Here is a 22,089-nt window from a genome sequence, read left to right on the forward strand (position 1 = left end):
GGAGGAATAGAGATTAAAGAAAAGATGCCCAAGATTCTAATCGAATTTTCCTCAAGTTATTCCTTAATGATAGCCAAGGGGGTTATTTGATAATCGCTGGGGTTCTCACTGATGGGTCCCACATCTCACCCAAAAATGAAACTCTAGAACCTGAGAACTGAAACCTATCTCAAATAGGACGGCGGTGCAGAATTAGCGCAGTACCTGTTTTTTTCCTGGCTGTCCTGTTGACAATGATTGGACCAGAGTATGAGTATGTTCCTCTCCATACCATTCAAGACCATGCTCTGCAGAGTCCCCCTCCTAGGTTTCTGTAGCCCCGTTCTCTGGAGCAAGTAGTGGTTGGACTCCCATGAATCAGCAAGTAATCTGCTATCTGATGAATAGGGAATAATCAATGATTTTCTGAATTTTCCTTTCATTTTGTTAAAAAAAACGGTGACCTCTATTAATTTTAAAAATGAAAACCATAAAAAAAAAACATAGGTGGAATTTTGAATTTTAAGCATTTCCTTAATGTACACAATTCATAAAATTAATGTAAATGAATCGCTACTATATTTAACCCAAAAGGCTAACTAAAAAAAATGCAAAAAAATCAAGACGTAAACTAGCTACTGTACAGAGCCTCAAAATATAAGAAAGTTACAGGTCATGAAATGCAAGGGGCAAGAATGAAAAAGATGGCCTTGGTCATCATGACCCAAACAAGGCAGTCCAATAGACAGCATGGCCACCGCTCCATACCCATGGGGCATTTATTGCCTTGTGTTTGGTATCGGTTTGGGACTTCCGAGCTATCAGCAAGGTATTACCTATTAAATAGGAATAACTCCTTATTAAGATAATTCTTTGATATTAGGTTGCCCAATATTTTCAAGCTGAAAACTTTTTATAACAATGTTTTTTTGTGACATTTTTGTTTTTAAGCCAAATTTCCATGCCCATCGACAAGGCCGTTTCGGTGCCATAATAACCGCGTGTGCCTGAGGACGGAGCAGCTTTGTAATGAACTGGATGAGTGCGGAGATAACTCCGATGAGGCTCACTGTGGTACGTGGAGTTTACTCTATGTGGCTCAGGGACTAAATTAATGCAATTTGAGAGGAACCTTCAGTAAAAAAAACATAATTGACCTTAATTGAAGTCTTAATTGAAAGTTTATGTGCGCTATAAATTAGGTGCTGAAACAATTAGATTGGAAACGCATGAGGAACCTCTCTGCTTCTTGGTCAGTGGCTCTAGGTGCCGGCTGCATTTTAATGAGGGTCGAACGCTAATGGTGATTTATTTTGTTTATGTAAAATGTTGGTAGGAACAAGACAGAAAGTGAAACCGTGCAAGAAAGATGAATTTACCTGCAATAACAAAAAGTGCATCGCGTCTGACCTGCAGTGTGACCAGTTCGATGACTGCGGAGATGGCAGCGATGAGAGGGGATGCAAAACAGGTGCGTTTACTTTACTTTTGGAAAAGCCGTGTTGGATTGGAAATGTCTCCAGCTTGTTCTCTTCTCTTTCTTTAAAGGGAACCTGTCACCTGAATTTGGCGGGACCAGTTTTGGGTCATATGGGCGGGGTTTTCGGGTGTTTGATTCACCCTTTCCTTACCCGCTGGCTGCATGCTGCTGCAATATTGGATTGAAGTTCATTCTCTGTCCTCCGCAGTACACGCCAGCGCAAGGCAATATTGCCTTGCTCTGGCGTGTACTCCGGAGGACAGAGAATGAACTTCAATCCAATATTGCGGCCAGCATGCAGCCAGCGGGTAAGGAAAGGGTGAATCAAACACCCGAAAACCCCGCCCATATGACCCAAAACTGGTCCCGCCAAATTCAGGTGACAGGTTCCCTTTAACAAAAATAGGAATTGTTCTGAGCAGAATGTAGAATAATGGCAAGTTGTTCCTTTTTGAGTTAAATAATTTTGTGAAAAAAGAGTAATAATTAATGTATTCTTTAATAGCATCATGTATCTTTAAAAGGAATGTATCATCAGAAAATGACCTACTGTGCAATATTATCAGTCATTGTACAGGAGGAGCAGGAGGTGAGCTGTTACATCATCTATTGTGAATGGTGGATCCAGTGTTATCTACTGTATATAGAGGTGTTATCAGTCATTGTACAGGAGGAGGTGAGCTGTGACATCACCTATTGTGAATAGTGGATCCTGTACTATCTAATGTATATAGAGGTGTTATCAGTCATTGTACAGGAGGAGGAGGTGAGCTGTGACATCATCTATTGTGAATGGTGGATCCTGTGTTATCTACTGTATATAGAGGTGTTATCAGTCATTGTACAGGAGGAGGAGGTTAGCTGTGATATCACCTATTGTGAATGGTGGATCCTGTGTTATCTACTGTATATAGATGTGTTATCAGTCATTGTACAGGAGGAGGAGGTGAGCTGTGACATCACCTATTGTGAATGGTGGATCCTGTGTTATCTACTGTATATAGAGGTGTTATCAGTCATTGTACAGGAGGAGGAGGTGAGCTGTGATATCACCTATTGTGAATGGTGGATCCTGTGTTATCTGCTGTACATAGAGGTGTTATCAGTCATTGTACAGGAGGAGGAGGTGAGCTGTGCCATCACCTATTGTGAATGGTGGATTCTGTGTTATCAGCTGTATATAGAGGTGTTATCAGTCATTGTACAGGAGGAGGAGGTGAGCTTTGACATCACCTATTGTGAATGGTGGATCCTGTGTTATCAGCTGTATATAGAGGTGTTATCAGTCATTGTACAGGAGGAGGAGGTGAGCTGTGACATCACCTATTGTGAATGGTGGATCCTGTGTTATCAGCTGTATATAGAGGTGTTATCAGTCATTGTACAGGAGGAGGAGGGGAGCTGTGACATCACCTATTGTGAATGGTGGATCCTCTGTTATCTGCTGTATATAGAGGTGTTATCAGTCATTGAACAGGAGAAGGTGAGCTGTGCCATCACCAATTGTGAATAGTGGATCCTGTGTTATCTACTGTATGTAGAGGTGTTATCAGTCATTGTACAGGAGGAGGAGGTGAGCTGTGCCATCACCTATTGTGAATGGTGGATCCTGTGTTATCTACTGTATATAGAGGTGTTATCAGTCATTGTACAGGAGGAGTAGGTGAGCTGTGACATCATCTCTTGTGAATGGTGGATGCTGTGCTATCTAATGTATATAAAGGTGTTATCAGTCATTGTACAGGAGGAGGAGGTGAGCTGTAACATCACATATTGTGAATGGTGGATCCTGTGTTATATACTGTATACAGAGGTGTAATCAGTCATTGTACAGAAGGAGGTGGTGAGCTGTGGCATCACCTATTGTGAATGGTGGATCCTGGGTTATCTACTATATATAGAGGTGTTATCAGTCATTTTACAGGAGGAGGAGGAGGTGAGCTGTGACATCACCTATTGTGAATGGTGGATCCTGTGTTATCTACTGTATATAGAGGTGTTATCAGTCATTGTACAGGAGGAGGAGGTGAGCTGTGATATCACCTATTGTGAATGGTGGATCCTGTGTTATCTATTGTATATAGAGGAGTTATCAGTCATTGCACAGGAGGGGGAGGACGTGAGCTGTGACATCACCTATTGTGAATGGTGGATCCTGTGTTATCTACTGTATATAGAGGTGTCATCAGTCATTGTATAGGAGGAGGAGGTGAGCTGTGACATACCCTATTGTGAATGGTGGATCCTTTGTTATCTACTGTATATAGAGGTATTATCAGACATTATACAGGAGGAGGAGGTGAGCTGTGATATCACGTATTGTGAATGGTGGATCCTGTGTTATCTACTGTATATAGAGGTGTTATCAGTCATTATACAGGAGGAGGAGGTGAGCTGTGATATCACCTATTGTGAATGGTGGATCCTGTACTATCTAATGTATATAGAGTATTACTTGCTATTGTAGTACTGTATGTAATGATAATGAGACTGCTGAAAAGTCATTTATACATAACAGAAAGTGTGAATCTAGTATTAGGCTTAGTATCTAGTATGAAACTTGAAAGATTTATGTATCAATATAATATAGATAGTGATATGAAAATTGCAAGATTACTTTCTTTCTTAAATATAAATAGTGATAAATATAGATAACTAGCTGTACTACCCGGCTTCGCCCGGGTTAATGACTGCTGTTAGCAAAATAGAATGTGTTAACAAAAATTTATTCTGCACACAAAAACCACAAAACAAATAGATAGAAATGTAATTATTAAAAGGCAAAAACTAAGCAAATAGAAGCATTTCACAACATATATTAGCTTTGTTATACTGAGAATGTCTTTGTTGCCTATATTAACCAATCAGAGCTCAGGTTAATTAACTGTAGCAAAATAGAAGCTGAGCTGTGATTGGTTGCTATTGGCAGCCTGATAAATCCCCAGCCAACAGGAAGCCCTCCCCCCTGGCAGTATATATTAGCTCACACATACACATAATAGACAGGTCATGTGACTGACAGCTGCCGTATTTCCTATATGGTACATTTGTTGCTCTTGTAGTTTGCTTATTAATCAGATTTTTATTTTTGAAGGACAATACCAGACTTGTGTGTGTTTTAGGGCGAGTTTTATGTGTCAAGTTGTGTGTGTTGAGTTGCGTGTGGCGACATGCATGTAGCGACTTTTGTGAGATGAGTTTTGTGTGGCGACATGCGTGTAGCAACATTTTGTGTGTTGAGTTGCATGTGACAGGTTAGTGTAGCAAGTTGTGTGCAGCAAGATTTGTGCATGGCGAGTTTTGCGCGTGGCGAGTTTTATGTGTGGTGCATTTTGAGTATGTGCAAGTTTTGTGTGAGGCAACTTTTGCATGTGGTGCAACTTTTGTACATGTGGCAATTTTTCTGTGTGTGCAAGTTTTGCATGAGGTGAGTTTTCCATGAGGTGAGTTTTGCACGTGTGGCGAGTTTTGCGTGAGCCTAGTTTTGCATATGGCGAGTTTTGCATGTAGCGAGTTTTGAGTGGTGACTTTTGTGTTTCGACTTTTATGTGGCGAGGTTGGTGTGTGTGTGTGGTGAAATGTGTGCTGAGGGTGGTATATGTGTTCAAGCACGTGGTAGTGTGTGGCGCATTTTGTGTTTGTGTTCATATCCCCGTGTGTGGTGAGTATCCCATGTCGGGGCCCCACCTTAGCAACTGTACGGTATATACTCTTTGTCGCCATCGCTCTCATTCTTTAAGTCCTCATTGTTCACATCTGGCAGCTGTCAATTTTCCTCCAACACTTTTCCCTTCACTTTTTCCCCATTATGTAGATAGGAGCAAAATTGTTTGGTGAATTGGAACGCGCGGGGTTAAAATTTCACCTCACAACATAGCCTATGACGCTCTCGGGGTCCAGACGTGTGACTGTGCAAAATTTTGTGGCTGTAGCTGCGACGGTACAGATGCCAATCCCGGACATACACACATACATACATACACACATTCAGCTTTATATATTAGATATACCTGTATGTAATCTCCTGTATATAGTATATACCTGTGTGTCATCTCACCTATATATAGTATATATCTGTGTGTCATCTCCTGTATATAGTATATACCTGTATGTCATCTCCTCCTATACATAGCATATACCTGTGTCATCTCCTCCTGTATATACTATATACCTGTAGGTAATCTGCTCCTGTATATAGTATATACCTGTGTGTCATCTCCTCCTGTATATAGTATATACCTGTATGTCATCTCCTCCTGTATGTAGTATGTACCTGTATGTCATCTCCTCCTCTATATAGTATATACCTGTGTGTCATCTCTCCTGTATATAGTATATATCTGTGTGTCATCTCCTCCTGTATATAGTATATACCTGTGTGTCATCTCCCCTGTAAATAGTATATACCTGTGTGTCATCTCCTGTATATAGTATATAGCTGTATGCCATCTCCTCCTGTATTAGCCCTCGTTCACACGTTATTTGGTCAGTATTTTTACCTCAGTATTTGTAAGCTAAAATGGCAGCCTGATAAATCCCCAGCCAACAGTAAGCCCACCCCCTGGCAGTATATATTAGCTCACACATACACATAATAGACTGGTCATGTGACTGACAGCTGCCGGATTCCTATATGGTACATTTGTTGCTCTTGTAGTTTGTCTGCTTATTAATCAGATTTTTATTTTTGAAGGATACCAGACTTGTGTGTGTTTTAGGGCGAGTTTCGTGTGTCAAGTTGTGTGTGTTGAGTTGCGTGTGGCGACATGCATGTAGGGACTTTTGTGAGATGAGTTTTGTGTGGCGACATGCGTGTAGCAACTTTTTGTGTGTCGAGTTGCATGTGACAGGTTAGTGTAGCAAGTTGTGTGCAGCAAGTTTTGCGCATGGCGAGTTTTGCGCGTGGCGAGTTTTATGTGTGGTGCCTTTTGAGTATGTGCAAGTTTTGTGTGAGGCAACTTTTGCATGTGTTGCAACTTTTGTGCATGTGGCAATTTTTCTGCGTGTGGCAATTTTTCTGCGTGTGCAAGTTTTGCGTGTGGCGAGTTTTGCACGTGTGGCGAGTTTTGCATGTGGAGAGTTTTGCGCGTGGCGAGTTTTGAGCGGCGACTTTTGTGTTTCTACTTTTATGTGGCGAGGTTGGTGTATGTGTGGTGAAATGTGCACTGAGGGTGGTATATGTGTTCGAGCACGTGGTAGTGTGTGGCGCATTTTGTGTGTGTGTTCATATCCCCGTGGTGGTGTGATTATCCCATGTTGGGGCCCCACCTTAGCAACTGTACAGTATATACTCTTTGGTGCCATCGCTGTCATTCTTTAAGTCCCCCTTGTTCACATCTGGCAGCTGTTAATTTGCCTCCAACACTTTTCCTTTCATTTTTTCCCCATTATGTAGATAGGGGCAAAATTGTTTGGTGACTTGGAAAGCGCGGGGTTAAAATTTCACCTCACAATATAGCTTTGACGCTCTCAGGGTCCAGACGTGTGACTGTGCAAAATTTTGTGCCTGTAGCTGCGACGCCTCCAACACTTTTCCTTTCACTTTTTCCCCATTATGTAGATAGGGGCAAAATTGTTTGGTGAATTGGAAAGCGCGGGGTTAAAATTTCACCTCACAACATAGCCTATGACGCTCTCGGGGTCCAGACGTGTGACTGTGCAAAATTTTGTGGCTGTAGCTGCTACGGTTCAGATGCCAATCCCGGACATACATACATACATACATACATACACACACACACACATTCAGCTTTATATATTAGACTAGCTGTACTACCCGGCTTCGCCCGGGTTAATGACTGCTGTTAGCAAAATAGAATGTGTTAACAAAAATTTATTCTGCACACAAAAACCACAAAACAAATAGATAGAAATGTAATTATTAAAAGGCAAAAACTAAGCAAATAGAAGCATTTCACAACATATATTAGCTTTGTTATACTGAGAATGTCTTTGTTGCCTATATTAACCAATCAGAGCTCAGGTTAATTAACTGTAGCAAAATAGAAGCTGAGCTGTGATTGGTTGCTATTGGCAGCCTGATAAATCCCCAGCCAACAGGAAGCCCTCCCCCCTGGCAGTATATATTAGCTCACACATACACATAATAGACAGGTCATGTGACTGACAGCTGCCGTATTTCCTATATGGTACATTTGTTGCTCTTGTAGTTTGCTTATTAATCAGATTTTTATTTTTGAAGGACAATACCAGACTTGTGTGTGTTTTAGGGCGAGTTTTATGTGTCAAGTTGTGTGTGTTGAGTTGCGTGTGGCGACATGCATGTAGCGACTTTTGTGAGATGAGTTTTGTGTGGCGACATGCGTGTAGCAACATTTTGTGTGTTGAGTTGCATGTGACAGGTTAGTGTAGCAAGTTGTGTGCAGCAAGATTTGTGCATGGCGAGTTTTGCGCGTGGCGAGTTTTATGTGTGGTGCATTTTGAGTATGTGCAAGTTTTGTGTGAGGCAACTTTTGCATGTGGTGCAACTTTTGTACATGTGGCAATTTTTCTGTGTGTGCAAGTTTTGCATGAGGTGAGTTTTCCATGAGGTGAGTTTTGCACGTGTGGCGAGTTTTGCGTGAGCCTAGTTTTGCATATGGCGAGTTTTGCATGTAGCGAGTTTTGAGTGGTGACTTTTGTGTTTCGACTTTTATGTGGCGAGGTTGGTGTGTGTGTGTGGTGAAATGTGTGCTGAGGGTGGTATATGTGTTCAAGCACGTGGTAGTGTGTGGCGCATTTTGTGTTTGTGTTCATATCCCCGTGTGTGGTGAGTATCCCATGTCGGGGCCCCACCTTAGCAACTGTACGGTATATACTCTTTGTCGCCATCGCTCTCATTCTTTAAGTCCTCATTGTTCACATCTGGCAGCTGTCAATTTTCCTCCAACACTTTTCCCTTCACTTTTTCCCCATTATGTAGATAGGAGCAAAATTGTTTGGTGAATTGGAACGCGCGGGGTTAAAATTTCACCTCACAACATAGCCTATGACGCTCTCGGGGTCCAGACGTGTGACTGTGCAAAATTTTGTGGCTGTAGCTGCGACGGTACAGATGCCAATCCCGGACATACACACATACATACATACACACATTCAGCTTTATATATTAGATATACCTGTATGTAATCTCCTGTATATAGTATATACCTGTGTGTCATCTCACCTATATATAGTATATATCTGTGTGTCATCTCCTGTATATAGTATATACCTGTATGTCATCTCCTCCTATACATAGCATATACCTGTGTCATCTCCTCCTGTATATACTATATACCTGTAGGTAATCTGCTCCTGTATATAGTATATACCTGTGTGTCATCTCCTCCTGTATATAGTATATACCTGTATGTCATCTCCTCCTGTATGTAGTATGTACCTGTATGTCATCTCCTCCTCTATATAGTATATACCTGTGTGTCATCTCTCCTGTATATAGTATATATCTGTGTGTCATCTCCTCCTGTATATAGTATATACCTGTGTGTCATCTCCCCTGTAAATAGTATATACCTGTGTGTCATCTCCTGTATATAGTATATAGCTGTATGCCATCTCCTCCTGTATTAGCCCTCGTTCACACGTTATTTGGTCAGTATTTTTACCTCAGTATTTGTAAGCTAAAATGGCAGCCTGATAAATCCCCAGCCAACAGTAAGCCCACCCCCTGGCAGTATATATTAGCTCACACATACACATAATAGACTGGTCATGTGACTGACAGCTGCCGGATTCCTATATGGTACATTTGTTGCTCTTGTAGTTTGTCTGCTTATTAATCAGATTTTTATTTTTGAAGGATACCAGACTTGTGTGTGTTTTAGGGCGAGTTTCGTGTGTCAAGTTGTGTGTGTTGAGTTGCGTGTGGCGACATGCATGTAGGGACTTTTGTGAGATGAGTTTTGTGTGGCGACATGCGTGTAGCAACTTTTTGTGTGTCGAGTTGCATGTGACAGGTTAGTGTAGCAAGTTGTGTGCAGCAAGTTTTGCGCATGGCGAGTTTTGCGCGTGGCGAGTTTTATGTGTGGTGCCTTTTGAGTATGTGCAAGTTTTGTGTGAGGCAACTTTTGCATGTGTTGCAACTTTTGTGCATGTGGCAATTTTTCTGCGTGTGGCAATTTTTCTGCGTGTGCAAGTTTTGCGTGTGGCGAGTTTTGCACGTGTGGCGAGTTTTGCATGTGGAGAGTTTTGCGCGTGGCGAGTTTTGAGCGGCGACTTTTGTGTTTCTACTTTTATGTGGCGAGGTTGGTGTATGTGTGGTGAAATGTGCACTGAGGGTGGTATATGTGTTCGAGCACGTGGTAGTGTGTGGCGCATTTTGTGTGTGTGTTCATATCCCCGTGGTGGTGTGATTATCCCATGTTGGGGCCCCACCTTAGCAACTGTACAGTATATACTCTTTGGTGCCATCGCTGTCATTCTTTAAGTCCCCCTTGTTCACATCTGGCAGCTGTTAATTTGCCTCCAACACTTTTCCTTTCATTTTTTCCCCATTATGTAGATAGGGGCAAAATTGTTTGGTGACTTGGAAAGCGCGGGGTTAAAATTTCACCTCACAATATAGCTTTGACGCTCTCAGGGTCCAGACGTGTGACTGTGCAAAATTTTGTGCCTGTAGCTGCGACGCCTCCAACACTTTTCCTTTCACTTTTTCCCCATTATGTAGATAGGGGCAAAATTGTTTGGTGAATTGGAAAGCGCGGGGTTAAAATTTCACCTCACAACATAGCCTATGACGCTCTCGGGGTCCAGACGTGTGACTGTGCAAAATTTTGTGGCTGTAGCTGCTACGGTTCAGATGCCAATCCCGGACATACATACATACATACATACATACACACACACACACATTCAGCTTTATATATTAGATGTCTGTTTGTTGAAGAATAATGGAGGCTAAGGTGACCGACAGTTTGATAACCAGGATTGGATTTTAGCAAGTCACACCGGTCTCCCCACTCTCCATCTTTCAGAAATATCTGTGTTTTTTTTAAATAATATAAACTAACTATTTAGAAATCATGCTAAGCAGGCGCAAAGTTAGTGAGACGTGGAATAAGGCAATTAATGACTGAAAGCAAAGAGGGCGTTCATTCCATGCCCAGCCAATCTCAATTAAATTGAAATATATTGCTTTTCAGTTCACACTCAGACATTATACTTGTGCTGATCAGTATATACCTGAAATAAAAGATCTGAATACATAGAAAAGGCAGAATGTGAAAACACATTTATGCCGTTCTGATAGCGTTCTCACCTGTGATTGTCAACCAGGACTTACATTTATAAAATGCGTCTAGTGAAATAGAAATTCTTTAAAAATTCTTATTTTGCTATTTTAAGTATATTATTATATTGGGCAAGCTTCTAGAAAACAGTTCTAAATATTAGACAGTCTACACTCGCACATCTGTATTAATTTTGACATCTGTGACAAGCTTTTTTTCTTTATGTGTCATCTGTGTTGCCAGTATTTTTGTGGATTGAATAGTCCACCCAAATAATGAAGACATGTCTGATTTTTATCCGAGTCTAGAATGAAACTTGGCTATTAGTGATGAACGAGCATGCTCGGATAAGGTGTTATTCCGCCATGCTTGAGTGTAATGGTCTTGTGCGTGCTCTAATACTGTGTTCCAGTCCCTGCGGCTGCATGTCTCGTGACTGTTCGACAGGTTCAACACGTACATGGATGGCCAGCCTGTTAGGTAATCCCTGCATGTGTTGCGGCAACTGGAACTTAGTATAAAATCACGCCGAAGATGCTCTAATAGCTCTCGAGCATGGTGGAATAACGCCTTATCCGAGCACGCTCGTTCATCACTATTAGCTATGCAGTTCTGTGGGTCTGTGAAAAATTCAGACAACACTCTGATGCTATCCGTGTGCTGTCTGTTTTCCACAGACATGCTCGATAGGAAAAGCTTGAGAGACCGTCATCAGTTTGTTTTGTTTTTTTAAATCCGAAAAAAGTGATGAAACTCTGAACAAAACTATCACACCATGCTGATCAAAATCGCTGAAATTCGGCCCCTTTTTTTCTTTTTTCTTTTGTGTATGAGAAAAATCACTGATGTGCGAACGAGCCCTAAAATTTTAATGGCCGAGTCTGATCTGCAAAACGAATGAGAATATGACTTGCTCTACGTCTCCTCAAAAACATTGCTAGAATTTGACCTTTTCTTACTTTCGACTCTGCAAAAACTCTTACTGTAGTTCTTATTTATTTTCGTCTGGACTATTGATACTCTCATCTGATCGGTCTCCCTCTTACTAACTTACTTTCTCCTCTCCAATCAGTCTTGAATGCAGCAGTCAGGACCTATTCCTCACCAACCATTACACCGATGCCTCTACCTTGTGCCAGTCATTGCACTGGTTACCTATCCACCCCAGATTTCAATATAAACTTATCACTCTCACCCACAAAGTGCTTCCCTGTTCAACACCACCCTACATCTCCTCCATTGTCTCAGTCTACCACCCTTCCCTGCCCTTCATTCTGCTAATGACCTCCTCAATAATCTGAACCTCCCACTCCTGCCTCTAAGACTTCTCACGTGCTGCGCTAATTCTTTGGAATGCGCTACCCAGGACAATTTGATGAATCTCCAATTCCCATAGTTTTAAGTGTGCCCTAAAATTGCTATTTCTTCAGACTGACCTACCGCCTCAACAAATTTATTTAACTTCCCCTGTTTTGCCCATTCATAATCTTTTTTAGAACCAGAAACCTTGTATCTTGTTTTCACAACCTTTATGCATTTAATAGCTCTCTGTGTCTGTTCTTATACATATACTGGTTGGTTACCGGTTCATGCAGCATTAGGCCAGTCTCACACATCCAGATAATTCCGGTACTGGAAAAATCGGTACCAGAGTTATCCGTGTCCGTGTGTCCGTGAGCCCACGTGGTACATCAGTGTGGCACACGTGTGGCAGCCGTGTGCCGCCCGTGTGCCGACTGAGTACCACACGGACCATGCAGGAGACAGCGCTACAGTAAGCGCTGTCCCCCCAGCGTGTGGTGCTGAAGCCGCCATTCATTCCTTTTCTCCAGCAGCGTTCGCTGGAGAGAAGGAATGAAAAATCATGTTTTTTTTTTGTTTTGTTTTTAAAATAAAGTTCCCTGTCAGCTCCCGCCTCCCACCCCCTGAGCGCCCGCCCGCTTGCATTAAAATACTCACCCAGCTCCCTCGATGCTTCCTCTCAGTGCCGCAGCTTGTCCTGTATGAGCGGTCACATGGTATCGCTCATTACAGTGATGAATATGCGGCTCCACCCCTATGGGAGGTGGAGCCGCATAATCATCACTGTAATGAGCGGCACCACATGACTGCTCATACAGGACAAGCTGCGGCGCTGAGAGGAAGCATCGAGGGAGCTGCTTGAGTATTTTAATGCCAGCAGGCAGGCGCTCAGGGGGTGGGAGGCGGCAGGTGACAAGGATCTTTAGTTTAAACACAAAAATAATTAAAAAAAACATTGATTTTTCATTCCTTCTCTCCGGCGAACGCTGCTGGGGAGAAGAAATGAATGGTGGCTTCAGCACCACACACTGGGGACAGCGCTTAACTCTAACGCTGTCTCCTGCACTTTCCGTGTGGTCCTCAGTCGGCACACGGGTGGCACACGGACAGCATCCGTGTACGGTACGTGTTTACATGTACCCATTGACTTTAATGGGTCCGTGTGATCCATGCGCTCCCACAAACACTGACATGTCTCCGTGTTTTTCAAACGGACACACGGTTCGTGAAAACATGCTGACATGTGCAGAGACACATTGATTTTAATGTGTCTACGTGAGTCAGTGTCTCCGGTACCTGAGAAAACTGTCACCAGACGTACCGGAGCCACTGACATGTGAAACAGGCCTTACATGAATACCCTATTTATTACATTGATAGTGTGATCCGATACTATTACATGAAGGGAAGATGAGGAAAAAAAATTCTCCAACTTCTCTTTTCTGTCAGTGAGAGGAAATGAAGCTGCACTTAGATGTCATCCGAGAGCAGTCTAATGTTTTCCATTCACTTGCATGGCCAAGGGTGATCTGAATATCGCCTCAAGCTCAGGTATGCAGTGATTGTTTTTCATGGACTGTCTCTGTCCGGTGGAAAAATCGGACATGTGTCCCGTCCCATAGAATAACATAGGTCAGAGCCTGATCCAATGTTTTTCCGAATTTAACTTGGAGAGGAAATATGTATATCTCCACCTGCCCTTAAAGAAGGCAGGGACGGGGTATAAAAAATAGTTAGTTACCTCATTTCCTTGGCCCTCCAGTCCTGCCCCACCACACACAGCTCCTTCAATAGACTCCTTCTTTTTTCTTTCTATCTTCTTCTTCCATCATTTGTTATGCTCCACATCGCCATGAGAGTCAAGGAAAGCTACATAAGTATAGGGTTTCTTTTACCATTTTCATGACCAATTTGACAAATCAAATTTTTCAAATTTGACAAATCAAATTTTTCCAATTTTTTAAATTTGACAAATCTAATTTTTCCTCCGATTTCAGCAAGTCTGCCCAAATTGAATTTTTAGGGATCTGCTGAAATGCCAATTGGCATCGTAATACAGCCATACATGAGACCTAGAGGGGTGAATGCTTTTTGTAGGCACTATATGGTATATAGCCCGTACCTGCCATGGTGACATACTTCCAAGTCATTAGTTATGCCCTTCTGTAGTCATCTACATGGTAAAACAGTTCCATAGATGCAGTTTGCAGACTCTTGTCATGTTTTATTCATTAATTACTGACACGCGGCTTTGTACTGGGAATAGGATTCTGCTCCAGTGGAGCTTACATTCTAATTCTGCCTTCTCCAGGCAGATGCACTAACACAGCAAAATCATAGCAGGCAGCAAATCCATCAGTGGAGGTTTAGACAGTGGAATGAGTGTGATGTTACCAGGCAGTGAGGAAGATTTACTACAAAACCGGAGCAAAATCCGTAACGTCAACAAGTGACTTACCCGAGATTCTAACGTGTGATACATTTATGTACAATCCTGCCCTTTACAAAGATAAGTTCTGAGATACTTTCGATGCAAACCTCATAAGAAGGTGCGTGTGATTTTACCGCTTAATGCGCTCCTAAAGAGGTGAACTTCAAAAAGGGTAATGTTACCGTAAACTCATTACACTAAATCCTCCAGCTTTGCATCAGATGTTTTTTGTTGCGCTAAAAACAGACGAGAGTGAGAGATAAATTTGTATAAAAAGTAATCATATGGCTAAAACGCGTTAATTTATGTGATCATTGTTATTGTGTAATGTCTTTTATTGTTTATATAAGTCTCCTCTAAGATATAAAGTGCTGCATAATATGTTGGCGCTATAGAAATACAATTATTATTATTATATATAGAAAGTTTTATTTAAGTTGAATCTCTATTTCAGAATGTTACTATACAATCCTCCTGAGTGAAATAATAAGCCGTGGGTTTTTTTACACAGGTATTTATATATGCATAAGTACCAGCTATAAAAGGTCTTCTGAATCAAGATTGTGGTTGCCTTTAACAGCTTTCTAGGTGCAGCTCAAGTCATAAAAGTCCAAATTTATTTTGACTCGAGTAATAAAAATCCAGTACTATTGTAAATCTAAAGTCATACAAATTTTGTAACTCCTGACTATCAGTATTAAATAGTACATATTACCTATGTAGAAAATGCTGCAGTGTTGTGTTCTAATTATGAAAAATAATTAAGTTCAATTAACTAATAATCTCTGGATAACTGTCTAAGTTTGTAAAATTTTGGTTTATGATACATAAAATGTATAACAATGTAATCCAAAATCCTCAGGGGCGTAACTTACTTTCCTCAGGGGTGTAGCTAAAGGTTATGCAGAAGTAACTATCCTACTTCAGTTTTGATGTGGCACATGACAGAGAATGGAACCCGTTTTAAATTTGTTTGTATTGCAGTTTAGGAATTTCAAACTGCTCTTTAGACTATCTTGATTTATAAAAGTTGCATGACTTTTCGAGATTTTTCCAATTTTATGCAAGTAAACCTTAATCGTTACATAACGAAGAGTTCTGTAATTTTCAAATAAACTTTAGTGTTTTTTATCTCCCACCATTTGTGAAATCTCTGCTTTCTGGCAGTGAATACAAACATTAGGCTAAGTTCACACATTGCATTTTTTTCAGCATTTTTTTAATGCAAATTTTCAGTTGCATTTTACAGTACCAGCAAAGTCTATGAGATTTCAGAAAACTTTTTTTTCGTCCTCAGTATTTTGTGCGATACCTTGGTTTTTGCCAAATGCAGCACGTCACTTCTTTCAGTTTTTTTCAGTAATGAAAGTAATGGATGATGCAAAAAATGCTGAAAAAACACTGCAAAAATGCAAGTATTATTTTTTGCTGCGTTTTCTGTGCCAAAACACGATGAAGTAGAATCAAATTTTTTTTTATGCACTAAACTTTATCAGCGTGCACAAGAGACAAATGTACCATGGCAAAAACCCATAAAAAAACAACAAAAACTAATCAAACCCTGCTTTTTGAAGCAAGTTTTTTACTGTCAAGAGAGCAGGTTTTGCCCGCGGAAAAAAATGTAACGTGTGAACAAAGCTTTATTATTGACACCCAAAGGTTTGAAACTCTCTTGATTACACTCACTGGCCACTTTATTAGGTACACCTGTCCAACTTCTTGTTAACACTTAATTTCTAATCAGCCAATCACATGGCGGCAACTCAGTGCATTTAGGCATGTAGACATGGTCAAGACAATCTCCTGCAGTCAAAACCGAGCATCAGTATGGGGAAGAAAGGTGATTTGAGTGCCTTTGAACGTGGCATGGTTGTTGGTGCCAGAAGGGCTGGTCTGAGTATTTCAGAAACTGCTGATCTACTGGGATTTTCACGCACAACCATCTCTAGGGTTTACAGAGAATGGTCCGAAAAAGAAAAAAAATCCAGTGAGCGGCAGTTCTGTGGGCGGAAATGCCTTGTTGATGCCAGAGGTCAGAGGAGAATGGGCAGACTGGTTCGAGCTGATAGAAAGGCAACAGTGACTCAAATCGCCACCCGTTACAACCAAGGTAGGCCTAAGAGCATCTCTGAACGCACAGTGCATCGAACTTTGAGGCAGATGGGCTACAGCAGCAGAAGACCACACCGGGTACCACTCCTTTCAGCTAAGAACAGGAAACTGAGGCTACAATTTGTACAAGCTCATCGAAATTGGACAGTAGAAGATTGGAAAAACGTTGCTTGGTCTGATGAGTCTCGATTTCTGCTGCGACATTCGGATGGTAGGGTCAGAATTTGGCGTAAACAACATGAAAGCATGGATCCATCCTGCCTTGTATGGAGCATCTTTGGGATGTGCAGCCGACAAATCTGCGGCAACTGTGTGATGCCATCATGTCAATATGGACCAAAATCTCTGAGGAATGCTTCCAGCACCTTGTTGAATCTATGCCACGAAGAATTGAGGCAGTTCTGAAGGCAAAAGGGGGTCCAACCCGTTACTAGCATGGTGTACCTAATAAAGTGGCCGGTGAGTGTATTTACATCAGACGCATGTGCTTGTAAGAGACATCATTGATTCTTTAAGCTTACACCACCTGGACGTATAAATCGGACACTTTTGTTAATTAGCAGCAAGCAGAGATGTTGAAAATAGTAAGAAATTGAAAATGGATCAGAAAAGTTTTATTTTTCCATTACATTGAATGATAGTAAAAAGAAAGGTCCATCCACATAAGGAGGTTAGTAAAGGGTATGTGCTTCTTATAGATGTAGAGGTACTGATACCAGCATCTGAGGACGCAGATTGATATCTCGGTATTCATGTATCGGACAAGTGCTGGCCGCCAGGTGTATGGGCCAGATAACAGTCCGGCAAACGAGATGATATAAAGATCATCATTAATTGGATCCTCGTCCAGATTTCAGTCCACGCTGACCTTCTCCCTCAATGTTATGCACCTGTTGCTTCCTGATATGTTTTTAAGAAGCAGGAACCGAGATTAGGTCACCAGGAAATTCTGCACCGTATAGTTAATAATTAAGGGAATGTATAGAAAAAAATGTTGATATTACTTTTTTTAATTTTTTTTATTTTCTGATTCTTTTTTTTAAATTTGATTATGGGTCGGTCGTCTTGCTTCTTTTTAATAGCAGTTCAAAGATTTGCTTTACCATAGCCATGTGGGCTATAAGAACCCAGAGACTAGAGGAGGTCATTGCTCTCTATGGTAGCTAGCTGTGGGCATGCTCTGTGAACTGTGCAGAGGTCATTGTGCAGAGAGGGTGAAGGTGATTCTGTGTTATCTTTATAGATGTTACCTTTCTTTGTTCTCATGCCTGTGATGATAATGAGACTCCTGCTGGGAAGAGATCTGTACTTAACAGGAAGCATCGGTCTACTATAAGGCCTCATTCAGACATTTGTTGCTTTTTTTAAGTTCCTGAAAAACTGACCTAGGTTCATCAGTGTTTATTATCTGATTTTTTGCTGTGTAATCAGAGTTTGGGCCACGTTTAGTTAATTTGGGCCACAACAGAAAATGTGTTCAAGGAAAAGAAAAATTGCAAAATCAGGAACAATTGGAAGGCATTGATACTCCTTGTAGAAATCCAGAAATCTGGAGAATGGAAGGCCCGTTACTCACTCCGTCCTGCCCCCAAGCCCTGAGCCTCCACCGTGGCAACTGGTATCTGCTATCATAACCCACTATTCTAGGACAGTTGTGAATGTCCCCAAAAAAGTGAAAAATCCAAAAAGTAAATACAGCTTTTATTAGAGAAATATATCAGAAGGACTTACAAACGAAATATAACCCCCATAAAATGGAATATTTTATTCAATATACTAAAAAACCATACCCCTATCTAATAAGTCAATTCCAAAGGGGCAATAACCCCGACATATATAAAGAACACCCTATACTGGAACAATACCAATAATGAATAATGTAGACGTACTAAAATAGGTGATACAGTGTTAGTGGTATACAACGTATAGCTAAAAGGGTGTACAGATATACGTGCACTACCCCTGCCACTAAAGCAAATATTTGCGACCCTAAAGACTATAACTACCTAGGTGCGGGGGTTGGCACCCTAAGAAATTGCGAGAATGGCGCCCCCGCTCGTACGATGGCTATCCCTAGTCTCCTACTAACTCCCTATAAGAGATAGAGTATGAAGCAGAAGGCCAGGTGGCTGTAAATAACTTGTAAAAAACTTGTAAACATATGTGATATCACTAATACAGCATACTAGGCCCAAACCCCGCAATGTGCTGTAAGATAGGGATAGACTTAGGGACTTAAGTATCACTAATTATCAAATGATAAACTGAAATCATAGGACTCATGACACCTAGTACGCACACAAGGTATAACCAGCATTGTAATGGGCTAACAGATATACAATCATAACAAATACTAATGCCATAGCGAATATTGATGCCACAAAAGGGATGACAAAAAGAGCCCCCACCAAAAGAAACTGGATATACATAGCATGATACAGTCAGCTCAATAGGGAATGCAGTAAGTAGTAAAGATACACATTAGTAATGGTTATAGTATACTCATCTACTGCAGTAATCAACCCCAGCCGATCATTCATCCAGTCCTAGTGGCTCACAAAGTGAAACGGGGCAGACACACTCTGCAGAAAACCTCTCGACGCGTTTCCCCCATATCCCTGGGTTCATCAGGAGAGTCAGGATACCAACATGGCAGTATAAAGATATACACAGAGATAGGGCTGCAGCGACATACCTGAGGGCCATACTTAAATAAGTGATCTCCCAGCAAAGAAATAAAAGTACTTCCTGTTTAATGATTAAAACACGTAGCCGTCCCTTAATGCATAATGTATACATAGCAGATCAATGTAAATCCCCATATACCGCCACGTTGATGAAGTCCACAGCAGCCCCACACGGAAGTGTGAAGCGACAAATGTCTCTATCGATACATAAACCCGGAAGTGTCGGGTAAAGGCGCTAAAAACAGCGCATGCGCCGGACTAAAGCAACATATACGCTAGAGCCCCACAGACCACCATGATACTGGAGTCCAAGAGCGTACCAGACAAACAGCAAGGTATACGGAACCGTGGGTATGCCGGCGGGCCAAAGAGGGATTAGGTCATGGACACACAAACGCATGCGCAACCCATACATTCATTATACATGGAAAATAGGGCAATGCATCAGCGACCCCAACTAAAAAAAGAAGGGGAAGGGGGGGGGGAAAGGGGGAACATCCTACACATATATGTAGAATATAAAGGTAATTAAACAGATGAAAAAACAGCATATATAATGCAACGTAAATATATCACCAACTAAAGTAACAAAGGATAAGGAAAAGAATAATATGTAGGACCAGGATACGGCAAAACAGATGAGCACAAAAATACAAAAAAAAAGGAAAAATGAAAATAATAGATCTTTTTTTAGTTGGGGTCGCTGATGCATTGCCCTATTTTCCATGTATAATGAATGTATGGGTTGCGCATGCGTTTGTGTGTCCATGACCTAATCCCTCTTTGGCCCGCCGGCATACCCACGGTTCCGTATACCTTGCTGTTTGTCTGGTACGCTCTTGGACTCCAGTATCATGGCGGTCTGTGGGGCTCTAGCGTATATGTTGCTTTAGTCCGGCGCATGCGCTGTTTTTAGCGCCTTTACCCGACACTTCCGGGTTTATGTATCGATAGAGACATTTGTCGCTTCACACTTCCGTGTGGGGCTGCTGTGGACTTCATCAACGTGGCGGTATATGGGGATTTACATTGATCTGCTATGTATACATTATGCATTAAGGGACGGCTACGTGTTTTAATCATTAAACAGGAAGTACTTTTATTTCTTTGCTGGGAGATCACTTATTTAAGTATGGCCCTCAGGTATGTCGCTGCAGCCCTATCTTTTTGTATATCTTTATGTTGCCATGCTGGTATCCTGACTCTCCTGATGAACCCAGGGATATGGGGGAAACGCGTCGAGAGGTTTTCTGCAGAGTGTGTCTGCCCCGTTTCACTTTGTGAGCCACTAGGACTGGATGAATGATCGGCTGGGGTTGATTACTGCAGTAGATGAGTATACTATAACCATTACTAATGTGTATCTTTACTACTTACTGCATTCCCTATTGAGCTGACTGTATCATGCTATGTATATCCAGTTTCTTTTGGTGGGGGCTCTTTTTGTCATCCCTTTTGTGGCATCAATATTCGCTATGGCATTAGTATTTGTTATGATTGTATATCTGTTAGCCCATTACAATGCTGGTTATACCTTGTGTGCGTACTAGGTGTCATGAGTCCTATGATTTCAGTTTATCATTTGATAATTAGTGATACTTAAGTCCCTAAGTCTATCCCTATCTTACAGCACATTGCGGGGTTTGGGCCTAGTATGCTGTATTAGTGATATCACATATGTTTACAAGTTTTTTACAAGTTATTTACAGCCACCTGGCCTTCTGCTTCATACTCTATCTCTTATAGGGAGTTAGTAGGAGACTAGGGATAGCCATCGTACGAGCGGGGGCGCCATTCTCGCAATTTCTTAGGGTGCCAACCCCCGCACCTAGGTAGTTATAGTCTTTAGGGTCGCAAATATTTGCTTTAGTGGCAGGGGTAGTGCACGTATATCTGTACACCCTTTTAGCTATACGTTGTATACCACTAACACTGTATCACCTATTTTAGTACGTTTACATTATTCATTATTGGTATTGTTCCAGTATAGGGTGTTCTTTATATATGTCGGGGTTATTGCCCCTTTGGAATTGACTTATTAGATAGGGGTATGGTTTTTTAGTATATTGAATAAAATATTCCATTTTATGGGGGTTATATTTCATTTGTAAGTCCTTTTGTTCTTCCCTCAGTTACATATTATTTTTGCTTAGTAAGTCCAGAAATATATCAGATAAAAAAGAAGAACAAAGGTGCCTTTATAAAACAGGAAAGCGGACATAGCCTAATGGTGCAAATACAGAAGATAATAAACATACTAATGTGGTTACAGGGAAAAGTATCACTCACCGAATAAGGGATAGGCAAATTTCCCATCACGCATATGTTACACAATAAGTTTTTTTGCGAACATCATATTGAAAAGGAATAGTACAAACCTTTAAATAATTCTCCTGTGGTCGATGACGACTGACCCAATTTTCAGTAGGACAATCTTGTAAACCAGAACACAAAATGGGAGAGGTTAATGGAAATTTGCATCAAAGTGCCCCTTTGGGAATGTTTTTTATTTTCTTCGGAATGGGGAATAAATGTCCCAATTTTTTGGAACAATAAAGTATGGGTGATGTGCTCGCCAATGTAGACATTTTCCAGTGACTTCTACATGTTCAGATATATTATTTTCTGTATTGCATTATGAGCCCGTATTTTTTTTTTTACACTTCCAGTATAGTTTTTCTTCCAAACGCCAAGATGACAGATCTCCGGCTACATCATTACTCTGTATGTCATATTTGTGCATTTTTCTCTAGCTACAAGGGACATATACCTCAACTTATGGCTCAGATAGAAATCCTCAGTACTGAGAATATTTCATTTTAACTCCAATGAAAATTTTACACCGGGAGCCCCAACCGCAGTGGCATG

General features: G+C 41.2%; 1 protein-coding gene across 5 annotated transcripts in view; it reads left to right on the forward strand.

The window, feature by feature from the left end:
• LRP1B (LDL receptor related protein 1B) overlaps window positions 1–22,089 on the forward strand; it is a 1,636,337-nt gene that overhangs the window by 1,512,223 nt on the left and 102,025 nt on the right. For all 5 annotated transcript variants that reach the window (XM_077273024.1, XM_077273022.1, XM_077273019.1 and 2 more), the window contains exons 73-74: window positions 931–1,053; window positions 1,316–1,450. In XM_077273024.1, the coding sequence (XP_077129139.1) occupies window positions 931–1,053; window positions 1,316–1,450 (258 nt within the window). The remainder of the gene's footprint in view (window positions 1–930; window positions 1,054–1,315; window positions 1,451–22,089) is intronic.

Source organism: Ranitomeya variabilis, chromosome 7 (genome assembly GCF_051348905.1).
Source record: "Ranitomeya variabilis isolate aRanVar5 chromosome 7, aRanVar5.hap1, whole genome shotgun sequence".
In the NCBI taxonomy this organism is placed as follows: domain Eukaryota; kingdom Metazoa; phylum Chordata; class Amphibia; order Anura; family Dendrobatidae; genus Ranitomeya; species Ranitomeya variabilis.